Here is a 14186-nt window from a genome sequence, read left to right as displayed (position 1 = left end):
AAGGGGGTGGGTTTTTCATGTTAGTGGGTTGGTGTTGTCAGATAGTTTTTTGAGGGCAGAGAACAGAATTCCACTGGAGAGAACTGTGTCTTCATTTCTTTCTTGTTTTCTTTCAATTATGGCTTTTTGCGTTTGATAGTTTTTTTTCATTTATTAGTTTTTGTGAGGGGATGCAGCTGTTGCATTCCATAATTTTCAAGTCAGTGTTGATGTTGGTTGGGCTGTGTTTCATGTCCATAAGGTGTTCAGCAAACGGTGAACGACAGCTGTTACTGTGTAATGCTCTTCTGTGTTCTGTGCGTCTGGTCTTAAAGTTTCTCGTTGTCTGTCCTATATAAACTGATTTGCAACTCTGGCATGGCAGTTGCTAAACACCATATGTGTTGTTTTTTTCTGAGCTTGTGTTGGTTGCCCTTGGTTCTCTCTGTACTGAGTTGGCCATCCTATAGGATATTTTTTAGCCCTCCGCCGCACGCGCACACGCACGCACACACACACACACACACACACACACACACACACACACAGTTTTCCACATAGAATTAGTTAATGGTAGCCAAAATCATATTATTCCTGTTCGTAAAATTTCGAAATAAGTACGTGTTTTACATTAAGTGAAGTTCCAGATGACAAACTTCAGAAACATAACGTGAAAATACAGGAAATCCACAGCGTGTGGTAACAAGGTATATATACGGAACATTTTCTGTTTTTTGAAATATATAAATAGTGTCTTAAAAGCTCAGTTTTTATTTCTGTACACGTAGTAGAAAACATTTTTCCTGTTTTATAGAAAGATAGTAAAAAACGCACTGATGACACTGAAACGCCAAGGAAACATGCCTGAGAAATAAAAATAAAAATTGTGTTTTTGTCGAGGCGGACCCTCTTCAAAAACAAATTTATTTGTAAGAAAATAAGGAGAGAAGAGCGTAAACCTCACGACGATTAAAACAAACAATGAATGTATGAACATAGAAGACGGAGATATTAGAGGAGGAGGAGGAGGAGAAAAAGAAGAAGAGTATGATTATGATGATAATGGCGTCACTCAAACAGACAAAGCTATCTGAGGAAAACTTTGTACGTTGGTTATACAGGCTGTAAGTCTAGCCAAGCATGCAATAGTGGCGGGGGATAGAGAATTTGAAAGATTAGCTTGTTCAATGGGACCACTATTCTTAAAAAACTTCATAATCTGATTAGTATTCATCAAACGATATAGACAAGTGTGAAAAATATTACGTATGACTGATGAACATAAGAAATCCCATGCATTAGTAGCAAAATACCCAAACAGAGTGAAATTAAAAAAAAAAAAATTATTAAACTAATGTTACAGGGCGGCTCGACACAAACATTATAGACATTCAGCATACGAAAAGTAGCAATCGAATTTCACAATTCATCTACTACGACGACAATCGCAACGAAATAGTTGAACGATTACAACTGCTCACATCAAACAACCACTGCGAAGAATACATTGCTTTCGAGTGAAATGATTTCAATAATTTCAGAACTATGGGACAGATGCACTACAGAATCAGTATAGAGAAGTTAATTCCATTTGCAGCGGCTCCTGGTACGGTTTATCTTGAGTAACGTCTGGCCGCACTGCCATGAACAGCGCACGCGCAGGAGATCCACTCTGCGATTTTCGGCAGAATGCGTCTGAGTACGGCGCCATCTATTTTCAAATGACTGGTCACTTGTGATTTCCGCGCCTGCGCATTCTCCGTGCACGTGTTGTAGAAACGGGGCGTCGACGTGCGAATACCGTCGGTAGTACCTCGCCACCAGCAAGGTTGAACCACCTGAGGATGTCGGACAGTTCCTCCGAGGAAATATTGTGGACTTCGCACAACGTTATCCGGCGGCGAACCCGTAAAGACTATTTACAACATATGCGCCGGAAAAGCTTGAAGAGTCACAAGATAGAAAATTTCACATGCCTAATCCATGAAGTGAAGGAGGAGGAGGAGGAGGAGAAACTACACTACTGGCCATTAAAACTGCTATACCACGAAGATGACGTGCTACAGGCGTGAAATTTAACCGACAGGAAGAAGGTGCTGTGATATGCAAATGATTAGCTTTTCAGACCATTCACACAAGGTTGGCGCCGGTGGCGACACCTACAACGTGCTGACATGAGGAAAGTTTCCAGCCGATTTCTCATACACAAACAGCAGATGACCGGCGTTGCCTGGTGAAACGTCGTTGTGATGCCTCGTGTAAGGAGGAGAAATGCGTATCATCACGTTTCCGACTTTGATAAAGGTCGGATTGTAGCCTATCGCAATTGCGGTTTATCGTATAGCGGCATTACTGCTCGCGTTGGTCGAGACCCAATGACTGTTAGCAGAATATGGAATCGGTGGGTTCAGGTAGGTAATACGGAACGCCGTGATGGATCCCAACGGCCTCGTATCACTAGCAGTCGAGATGACAGGCATCTTATCCGCATGGCTGTAACGGATCGTGCGGCCACGTCTCGTTCCCTGAATCAACAGATGGGGACATTTGCGAGACAACAACCATCTGCACGAACAGTTCGACGACGTTTGCAGCAACATGTTCTATCAGCTCGGAGACCATGACTGCGCTTACCCTTGACGCTGCATCACAGACAGGAGCGCCTGCGATGGTGTACTCAACGACGAACCTGGGTGCACGAATGGCAAAACGTCATTTTTTCGGATGAATCCAGGTTCTGTTTACAGCATCATGATGGTCGCATCCGTCACGGTCACCTCTTGTTCGTATTGACGGCACTTTGATCAGTGGACGTTACATTTCAGATGTGTTACGACCCGTGGCTCCACCCTTCATTCGATCCCTGCGAAACCTTACATTTCAGCAGGATAATGCACGACCGCATGTTGCAGTTCCTGTACGGGCGTTTCTGGATACAGAAAATGTCCCACTGCTGCCCTGGCCAGCACATTCTCCAGATCCCTCACCAACTGAAAACGTCTGGTCAACGGTGGCCGAGCAACTGGCTCGTCACAATACGCCAGTCACTACTCTTGATGAACTGTGGTATCGTGTTGAAGCTGCATGGGCAGCTGTACGTGTACACGCCATCCAAGCTCTGTTTGACTCAATGCCCAGGAGTATCAAGGCCGTTTATGCGGCCAGAGGTGGTTGTTCTGGGTACTGATTTCTCAGGATGTATGCACCCAAATTGCGTGAAAATGTAATCACATATCCGTTCTAGTATAATATATATGTCCAATGAATACCCGTTTATCATCTGTATTTCTTCTTGGTGTAGCAATTTTAATGGCCAGTAGTGTATAAAGCTGGCAGCGGCCCGCTGTGCAGAAAAGCAGTCAGCGATTCGCGCTGAACACGTCGGCGCTGAAATCTCGTCGGGAGCCACATTGATTCGACATGTGAAATGCACCGTTTCTCTACATGAGCTAAGCCGTTGCTATGTTTGTTGCATATTGCACTTTCATAACTGCCGCTACGCACTTGCTACGTTACTCTCTAGGTGATTAGCTCCTGAAACGCAATAGATATTGTGCGTGCGTGTGTGTGGTGATGCCGTCGCCCCCCCCCCCCCCCCCCCCTCTCCTCTTCCTTATACTTTTCCGAAACGTTTCAGTTCCTATATTGCGTTATAGCAATGCAGTCTTGTTTTCAAGTACTATCGAGTGCCATTACAAAACTACAGGGTTCCATTTTAAAAACCACACTTGTCTGAATATCTGTATTGTTATAAGAGTTAATAGGATTAAACATACAATAAAATTATGTTCCATTCCGAGTACAGTCATTTGGTGAACACCCTCATATTCAACATGAGAGAGAGAGAGAGAGAGAGACACTCACCGAAGATCTCGCCTCCGCTGGCGTACTCGGTCACGAGGTAGATCATCTTCTCCGTCTCCATCACCTGGTACAGTCTTATGATGTGCGGGTGCCGCAGCTTCCTCATTATCTGGATCTCGCGGAAAATCTTCTTCAGATTCTCCTCGTCCAGTTTCGTCTTGTCGATTATTTTTATCGCAACCTGCAACAAGAAGGCAGAGCTGTAAGAGGCTGCGACGCTGGGCAGAACTGCTGTCGGCCCGTCCCGACTACACGCGACCGGTGGCGACAGCTGTGCAGTTGCGTTCTCCGTTAAGGTGCACCACTGAGCATCGTAACAGCCTCAGCAATGTCCTATGCAAGTTCACAGTTACGATAGCTTCACATATTCCACAAAAAAACGTACCTAACTGAGGATCACGGCATGTAAGAACAACAACAATTGTTATTATTATCATCTGTTTTATGGCCTTCATTGGACCACTCTAGTCAAAAATACAAAGTTGTAAAGAAGTTGTTACACAGGGATACAATTTGGCTCAACAATAACTTAATATGATATTTAGGTAATATAATTATTAGAGTCTATTCTTATATGAAAGGTGTTTTGCTCTTCTGTCTGCCCAATACTTCTTCATTCTTTCAGATATCTTCTTTCTTTCTTCATCTGAGACCACTCTTCCTGTACTCCTTTTATTGATATTCATTTGTAGTCTGGTTTGCGGGTCTTGCAGTATTCTGGTTTTCTCTGTCTTGTTTTTTAGGTCATCTACTGTAATTTGGAGTTCTTTCATATCTTCCTTAATTTCTGTGATCCATTTAATGTCGCTCTAGCTACCCTACAATTTTTGTATTATTTTTTTACTAATTCTGTTTTCTGGAGTTCTCAACAGATGTCCAAAGAATGAGATGCGTTTCTTCCTGATTGTGCTCATGACTGGTTCTATTTTCTTATATACTGTTTCATTTGATGCTATTCTCCAATGTCCATTTATTTTATACTGTTTATTTATACATGTCCTAATTATTCTTCTTTCTATTTTTAGTATTCTGTCAATTTCTACTGTATTAGTTGCTTTGAAGATGGTTTCAGCTGCATACGTTATTTCTGGTTGTGTAACTGTCTCATAGTGTTTTAATTTTGCATCTACAGATAGGCTTTTTTTGTTGTATGTAGTTTTAGTAATGTAATTTGCGTAGTTCACTTTTTTTATTCTATTCTGCCATGATGGCTTCTCATTTAGATTGTATGTTATTATTTCGCCTAAATATTTAAATTTATCAACAATTTTGATTTCCTGTTCTCCTATTGTAAATTTGTTTGCAAGTGGTGGGTCAGTTAGCATAATCTCTTCTTATTATTACATCTCTCCTCCTCGTCCTCCTCCTCCTCCTCCTCTTTGTTGTTGTTGTCTACTTTAATCCATTCTTATGCTATCGCTCCATTCATTTCTACATTCCCTGATTTATTAATTTGATTTTTAGGTCTCATACTCTTGTAACATTGTTGTGGTCTTACTACATCAAATACTCTATAGCCAACTACTCTTCTTAAAGACCTCATTTCACAGCTTATATTCTTCGCTCAATTTCAGCTGCTATTGTCCAAGTCTCACTGTCATAATGTACGGGTGGTACTTCTGATCGTTTGTAGAACTTGGATTAGTTTCTTTAGCTTTTTATTCAGTGGTCTGCATACGTTCCCACCGATATAAAAGAATATTTAGATTTTTTCATTACGTCTTTTCGTTTCTGAAGGTGATGGTATTTCTCACGAACTTTACTTCATTCACGCTCTCTATTTACTGGTCGTTTATTATAATACTACTTCGGACCGGACTCTGGACGGCTTATGTTTTCTTTCGGCTCTAAATCGTTAATTTATGGCTCTTGTCAAGCTAATTTAAAAATTGTTTTTTGAAGACTGTCCTCTGTCAGGTGTAAAAACTTGCTCATTATGAAAGAGTGTTCTTATTAGATAATTTCGTTGGTTAAATCTATGGGTGTGAGATTTATTTCTTTCAGCCTTTGCTGAACGTACTGACATTGATATTAAAAAGTATCGGAGACAAACTGCATCCTTGTCATGAGCTTAAATTTGTTGGTGCTGCAACACTCTGTTTTCCAGCATTAGCATTACTACATCTGTTGGATTACTTTAATTAAGTGATGTGTTATGCCTCTTATATCTAGCATTTCCCACAGTATTCTCCCATCTACACTGCCAAAGGCTTTCACATTGTCAATAAATAGCAGATGTGCTTCTCTGTTAAATTCTGTATGCTATTCGATTATGTCTCTGATGACAAATCTGTTGTCACAACAGCACATACCCACCCCGAACCCAGTTTGCTCAAGCAACGAGATAGTTTCTAAAAGTACTGCTAGTATTTGTGTTAGTACCTTCGAAAATGTTTTATATTAAGTGTTGAGTAAAGAAATGTTCAACAATTGTTATAGACTCCAACTGTCATCTATAGCTGACTGCTAGTCTCCGGCTGTGATTGTAAGGTTACTATCTACTCAATGGGTATCACATACTACTGCAATTCATTCCTTCGTGTCTGTCTGCTTTTCTACCATTTCTCAGTGACACTATTAGTGTGCTGCTCGATTGTCAAAAACACGCACATCAAAGATTTTTTTCAGTAGTAGGGTAAGAACAACAAAAGTATGCATAAGATTACAAGGGCAAATACTGCCACAGTCGTACATTTATCTTCTTCACGTAATGAGAACGTATGCAAACATGTGACAACGCATCGTTATAGTGCTGCCAAAGACCTACCAGTAGACAGTTTCGACGCCAGATGTCAGGCATGTAACACTAACAGGCGACAGTCAAGAAGTTTAAAAAGGGACTATGTCACTGAAGGTTTCATCGATATCTGTGATTGACAAGTAATTAATCTTTATACAAAAGCAAACATGTAGCTTAATATAATGTCACACTTTTGTATCTCCCTCTCTCTTGTCTGTAAGCTATCGCTGGAGTATTGTATCTGCTAAGAGATCAATTACAATTATTGACCGACTCACCTTAATCCATATAATGTTGCGTAAAATAGCATTTGTAAGGAAAAAAGTCGGGGATTATTAAATACTAACTGATTTTGTAATGAAAAACAGAGAAGAAAAATGCAAAGAAGGAATCTCATTATAGTTGCCCTGTTCAACAAATTAAAAAAAAAAATTCGTTCCTACTGGGAGCAGAAATTTATTTATTTTTAAAATTATTAACTCCCTTGCAATTAGTCACTGGTGAAGTATCTCGTCTAGAAGCGACAGCTATACGCACTTATAGTTTCAACTGACGTACATAGGCCGGCCGGAGTGGCCGAGCGGTTAAAGGCGCTACAGTCTGGAACCGCACGACCGCTACGGTCGCGGGTTCCAATCCTGCCTCGGGCATGGATGTGTGTGATGTCCTTAGGTTGGTTAGGTTTAAGTAGTTCTAAGTTCTAGGGGACTGATTACCTCAGGAGTTAAGTCCCATAGTGCTCAGAGCCATTTTTGACGTACATAGAAACGAAATAGACTACACTAATATTTTTTCCATCAAAATTTACTCTGACCAACGTGACGAAAGTGTGACCAGCCGGACTATTCTACGGAATCCTTATAGCTAATTCTACAAACAAGCTGGCGGAACATCAGCTCAGCATAAGAGGTGACCAGAGACCTTTTTCTTCACGCTCTCTTTCCTTTAAGACCCACTAACGTCCGTCGTGGTATGTGTTTAAATATACCACACACAATAGATGCTTTGTTTGCTTAGTTATCTGGAGATATTTTCCTGTTAACTTTATCACTATAAGTTGGCAGGTGTTGTTACAACAATTACTGTCAAAGCACATTTCTCTTAATAGCTTCACACAATTTTGGCACGGCCTTGGGACCACAAGCTATTATTTTAATATTCATTATTCGAACGTCTGGTTAAGGATTCGCAAATGACTTAGACCAGACAGGTCGTGAGACCACATTCGTGCTCTAGCCGGTAAGTGCCCGATAAACGACTAGCTGTCCGTCGCGTTGTTGTGAGTCGAGCAGCTCAGCACTTGGAAACCAAACAGCGGCGGCGTTGTCGTAATTTGCTCTACCTTCTGCAGCCGATAATGAGTAATACTCTCTTTTGAAACTTCCTGACAGAGTAAAACTGTGTGCCGGACCGAGACTCGAACTCGGGACCTTTGCCTTTCGCGGACAAGTGCTCTAGCAACTGAGCGACCCAAGCACGACTCACGACCCGTCCTCACAGCTTCAATTCTGCCAGTTTCTCGTCTCCTACCTTCCAAACTTCACAGAAGCTCTTCCGCGAATCTTGCGGAACTAGCACTCCTGGCAGAAAGGATATTGCGGAAACATGGCTCAGCCACAGCCTAGGGGATGTCTCATTCTCAATACTCTCTTTTATGAAACACAATGTAACAAAATAATCCTCCCACCCCCAAACGTTTGCTCGTAGAGCGCTGTACAAGGACCGCCCTTTAAATTTTTACAAAAAAAAAACTAAATATTTTGGCAGTCGTTTTCGCCATTAAAATTTATTCACTTTAGCATGTTTTCTAACCTACTGTGGGAAGATTTTTTCTACTCTGATGATGCGACCTCAATACACGAGTTTGCACTCTTCAACAGCTACCCAACATGGCGACAAATCGCTGTCCACGCACTTTTGTTTCACAACCGTGAACATAGAGAAGTAATTAGGCGATAAGTCAGATGAATGCCGGATGTCAGAGACTAACCGCATGTTTCTCCCTGTCAGGTAACCAAGTTTTCAGATTATTTTTTTTTTCAAATTTAATCGATTTCTTGTGGGAATACAAACAGCAGTAAGCCGTTCAGCATTATCTGTTCATAGGTCCGCTATGCAGTTGGATCTTCTAAAGAAACTGGCACAACATGTACGGTATATCGTAGCCAGTGCTTTCATCGAAGTCCTTAGCGAATGATGAACCACTTCTCCTGCCTTCGGTTCGCCTTGGAACGTTGCTTGTAGCGAATGATGAACCACTTCTCCTGCCTTCGGTTCGCCTTGGAACGTTGCTTGCTACTTCTTTCCTGCTCGTACGGATACATCGAGTATGTGCAGCTGCAGAACCAATGTCATGCGGCCGAATATTACACGCGTTTCCACCGTTGTGAGAGTATTATCACGGAAACAAAAACGGCTAGGGTGATAAACTGAACAGATATTGACAGTGATACTCTGTAATGAATCACCAGAGATCACGGATTATGCTCTGAAAGAAAACGTTGTGAGCAACTAGATGGTAACGGTATGGTCCACCTTTGCAACGCAATATGACGGCTATTCCGCGTGGCATTGCATGGATCCGACAAGCCCCTTAAATTACAGGTCGGTCGTTTGTGCTGACAGATCTGATGATAAATACCGGCCCAGTTGTGAGCCACCGGGTTCCGACTGCGCGAATTCCGCGGCCAAGACTTCGATCCAAACTCACTGTCATGTAGCACTATCCTGGCTGTGACACGAACTGTTATACCGCTGTAAGATGCAATCGCCGTCGGGGAAAACATCAGTGCATGAAACGATGCAGGTGATCCGCAATAATATTCACGTACTCCGCAGATGTCATTGTCCCTTCGATTACTACCACAGGTTCCATGCAAGCGCAAGATAATGTCCTCCAACAGCATAGTACAGGGTGTTTCAAAAAGGACTTTACAACTTTGAAAAATCATATAAATTAATTCATAGTATCTACAGAGGTGATGGTAGTGTCAATTTGTTGGTAAATACAAGTTTTGTCTCGCGTTGTTTTCTAGTGCCAAATCGCACCGTAAGGAGCGCTAGCGGCAGTTGCGTTAAAGATTGCTGCCTTCACTGGACCTGAGCGTAACAGCTCTGTGTTTTGGTCAGAAGAATCGAAATCGGCGACAACAGTTCAGCGTAATTTCTGTACCAAGTACGCTAGACATCCTTCTAGTGGGCCTACAATTTTTCTCCACTGAGAAAGAACAAAGTGTACGGCCCCTTTTTCTCCGTGAGAGAACCATCTACGGGATAGTGTGCCTGGATACGTTACAACAATTTTTGATACCACAGATCGATGAGGATGGCCAAGAACGAAATGTTTACTTCTTGCAAGATGGAGCACCACCGCACTACCTGGCTGACGTCCGGGACTTTCTCAGTGACCGCTTTCCAGGTCAATGGATTGGCCGTGATGCGCCAGTTGCATGGCGTCCACGATTCCCAGACCTGACACAACTCGATATTTTTTTTATGGGGATTCATAAAGGATATCGTGTTCGTACCTCCTGTGCCGGCTTCTCTACAAGAACTTCGAGCAAGAATTTACGAAGCCGCTGAGCAAGTTACACCTGCAATGCTACAGCGCGTTTGGGTAGAAATTGACTTCCGATGGGATGTGTGCAGGGCAACCAACAGAAGCCACATGCAACATCTTTAGTTAAAGGTTTGAAAAGCTTGATTTGTTCCCCTTCAAAATAATACTAAACCCCAAGCTCTAGATCTTCTTTCAATAAATTTGTATGAATTTTTAAAGTTGTAAAGTCCTTTTTGAAACACGCTGTAACTGCTGCCACGAGCCTGGGATCGTGGCGCGCTGTACTTTTCGAGCAGCCATTCGCGTCGATGACGATGTACCCGGAAACGACCATCGACCTGGTTGGTACCTGTAACAAGTATTTCGTGCGACGAGGCGACATTTATCCACAGCCCAATCTCGAGGAGCCCGTGTCCACCGTAGTGTAATTGTAAATGTCGTAGAGTGAATTTGGGAACACGTGCCGTAAAATGGGGTTACTTTTGTGACAGTTTTTAATGTTTTGCTCGCATGGGGCGGACAGTGTAAATTATGAAGTTTAATAAGTAATACCAAGAAGTTGCTGAAACCTTCCACTATGTGGCGATATGTTATACAAATAAATATGTTCGACAGGAAACCATTACACGGCTGTTACAAGTTGTCAGAAAGTTACCCCACCCGGTGCGGCTACTATGTGACAAGCTTTGTTTTTGCTTCGAAATGCATGGAAAATGAACATTGACACAAAGTTACCCCATCAAATGTTTATTTAAAGCAATATACAAAACATTGATTTATTGTTTGATAACATAAAGAATTTACAAAGGTACCTACTTAATCTAAAAATAAATCTGTAATAGCAAAAATACCTCGCTTTCCTACTGGTGTTGGGAGGTGCTATTTTATACAGAACTTCCTCCACTGAATAATAAATGCAATCATCTCGTTCTGGCCACTTCCAGTATACTTTTGACCTTTCCATGACGCTTACCATGTAGCCTCCTGGTTTGATATCAGTGACTCTTCCGGGGACCATTTCCCTTTCCAAGTTCACTACCACAAAGTCATCAAGTTTGAATGTGCATTCAGGGGTCTTCTTAGTGCCCCTTTTCAAGTGGTGGACGTGTCTTGTGTCTCGATGTAACTTATCAGGAGTCGAAGATGCATCTCTGTTTTATGGCTAATCTGATGAGCTGTCACTAAGTAACCCCTTAACATGCTGATTTTTACGGTTGTATAATTATACTGCTTACAAAAACATTACAATTAACGTCAAATCACGCCATAATGTAGCCAACACATTAACAATCAGGCGTACACACCTGTTTTCTGCAGTTCTTTCACATGAACGGCTCCGGCATACGAAGTTTACAACAATTCAAACAATGGCTCCGAAGCAGCTTTCAATACGAACGCACTGCCGACGAACAAAAGAGGCGTGGGAAATTCAGCCGGCTGCTGCAAGATGGTGCAGCACTACACGCAATCCGCTGGAGCTAATCTTTGGTTTTTAGACATCTTGGACGCAGCGGGAGAATCGAAATAAGAGAAAATGATCGTATATCACAAAGTAGCCACTACAGTCACAAAGTAACCCCATTTTACGGTAGCCGCTGTTTGACAACGGGCGCTGAACAGTGTGTACAGAAACACTGGTGTCTGCACCAGCACTGTACTCTGTCGCCAGATGTGTCACACGTCGCCGCCTATTCCGCTTTACAGAGCGAACAAGCTCCCTCGTTCTGTGACGAGGTGTGGACGTCCGCCATCTGGTCGCCTACTGGTGGTCTGGCAGTCCTCCAGTGGCTCGCCAACAGCCGACCAGCTTCGCCCTTTTCCGGCGAACGGGGCGTAATAACCTGCTCCTCAGCAGTGTCGCTCGCGTCAGTGGATTTCCCCATTTGCGGACTGCCTCTTCGCTAGAACGGTTCCCCATTCGCCTCTGCTCCGCTCAGTAATTCTCTCGTTACTGCGTCCCGCGCTCGCAACGCCACCACGCGACGCTCAGTCTCGTCAACAACAACAGTCCCGTCACGTGGGCTCGTGATGTGCCCGACGCTACCTCCTCTTCCGCTTACGTCTTCCCAATAAAAACGACATCTCAACTTCTGCTCGGAAGGAAATCTTGAATCCAAATGCACAGCTGCTCTAGTACTAGCTGAGCTCAGATTTTATATACTGGGTGACGGTTTCAGAGGTGTCTAACAAGGGAACCTCCCCATCGCACCCCCTTCAGATTTAGTTATAAGTCGGCACAGTGGATAGGCCTTGAAAAACTGGACACACATCAATCGAGAAAACAGGAAGAAGTTGTGTGGAACTGTGAAAAAAATAAGCAAAATATACAAACTGAGTAGTCCATGCAGAAGATAGGCAACATCAAACATAATTTGAGGTTAAGGGCGCCGTGGTCCCGTGGTTAGCGTCAGCAGCTGCGGAACAAGAGGTCCTTGGTTCAAGTCTTCCTTCGAGTGGAAAGTTTACTTTCTTTACTTTTGCAGAGTTATGATCTGTCCGTTCGTTCATTGACGTCTCTGTTCACTGTAATAAGTTTAGTGTCTGTGGTTTGCGACCGATCCGCAAAACCGTGCGATTAGTAGACGAAAGGACGTGACTCTCCAATGGGAACCGAAAACATTTGATCGCAAGGTCTTAGGTCAATCGTTTCCTCCACAGGAAAACACGTCTGATATATTCTATAGGACACTGGTGACGGCATGTGCGTCACATGACAGGAATATGTTGTCGACCCACCTAACTTGTACACTTGGCGAATGGGTAAGAAGATTCTTCTACCTTGCCCGATTTAGGTTTTCTTGTGGATGTGATATTCACTCCCAAAAAGTGATGAAAACATAAGAGTTTGTCACATAAACTGCAACAAATGAATGCAACAGTTTCACAGTCGCACAGTTTTCCCTGTTCTCCGTCAAAACATATGTTTTTAACGTTTTCAAATTTTTCCGTGTGTAGACCGTCAAATCCTGCATATGTCCAAGCAAATATGAATATGTCCTGGAATTTTGGAGAGCGAAATCGATTGTGTGTGAGTGCCTGAGCTTTGATAATTGTTTGAAAATAAAAAATTAAACTTTTCACTCCAGGGAAGACTTGAACCAAGGACCTCTCGTTACGCAGCTGCTCACGCTAACCACGGGACCACGGTGCTCCTGAGCTCACATTATCCTTGATGTTGCCTATCTTGCGCATGGACTACTCAGTTTGTATATTTTGCTTATTTTTTTCAGAGTTCTACACAACTTCTTCCTGTATTCTCGATTGATCTGTGTTCAGTTTTTCAAGGCCTATCCACTGTGCCAACTTATAACTAAATCTGAGGGGGGTGCGATGGGGAGGTTCCCTTGTAAGGTCTGTCAGACACTCCACGACGTTGGGGTCCGCAGTTTACAGCCTTGTGCATTTCGTGAAGGGAAAGACGTCTGCTGTGTTTCACAACGTCGGTGACCGCGGAATCCGTGTAGATTCCCACTGGAGAGGCCGCCACAACACATGTTCGACGACTGTAGAGCAGTGTGCGATTTGCAGGGGGGGGGGGGGGGGGGGGGGGGATGGGAGGGATTTGCCCCCCTCCCCTCCACTGCATCAGACCGTCCCCTCCTCTGGTTTTAGTTTATGCATCCCAACCTGGGATGTTTATTTCCCACGCACTGGAGTAAAACTTTACATATAATTTAAATTTGCGGAGCCGAACACTGAAAGTTTTTATACAGTCTTACTATTAATACTATTAATATGTTTGCTTATTAATTTTGAAGTGTTATGTAGTAGACAAGCATTTCAAAACATTTAGAACTAAATGACAAGACGACGCACGCCACATTTCCGTAGCATGCCACAATGTTGCAAGACGTCGCCCCAGCGTAAACGAGGCTTTAGAGCCAGGTCTGTATTGTATGGTGGATGTGATGTGTTGCGTACGAAACTAAAACCTGCAATCAGATCCAAACGTCGTGGAAAACTGTGAAGAGGTGTCATCCTGCAGCAAGATAACGCTCGCCCACATTCTGCCAAACGGACAGCCGACGCAATAAAGGAGTTGAG

The 14186-nt window shown here is 43.0% G+C and overlaps 1 protein-coding gene across 1 annotated transcript in view; it reads right to left on the bottom strand.

Annotated features, from left to right (window-relative positions):
• LOC124711494 (serine/threonine-protein kinase SIK3) overlaps window positions 1-14186 on the bottom strand; it is a 523642-nt gene that overhangs the window by 168472 nt on the left and 340984 nt on the right. The window contains exon 2 of the mRNA XM_047241604.1: window positions 3844-4024. Within this exon, the coding sequence (XP_047097560.1) occupies window positions 3844-4024 (181 nt within the window). The remainder of the gene's footprint in view (window positions 1-3843; window positions 4025-14186) is intronic.

Source organism: Schistocerca piceifrons, chromosome 8 (assembly GCF_021461385.2).
Source record: "Schistocerca piceifrons isolate TAMUIC-IGC-003096 chromosome 8, iqSchPice1.1, whole genome shotgun sequence".
Lineage (NCBI taxonomy): Eukaryota > Metazoa > Arthropoda > Insecta > Orthoptera > Acrididae > Schistocerca > Schistocerca piceifrons.
Note: the sequence above shows the minus strand (reverse complement) of the source record. Positions and strands in the feature narration are given on the sequence as shown.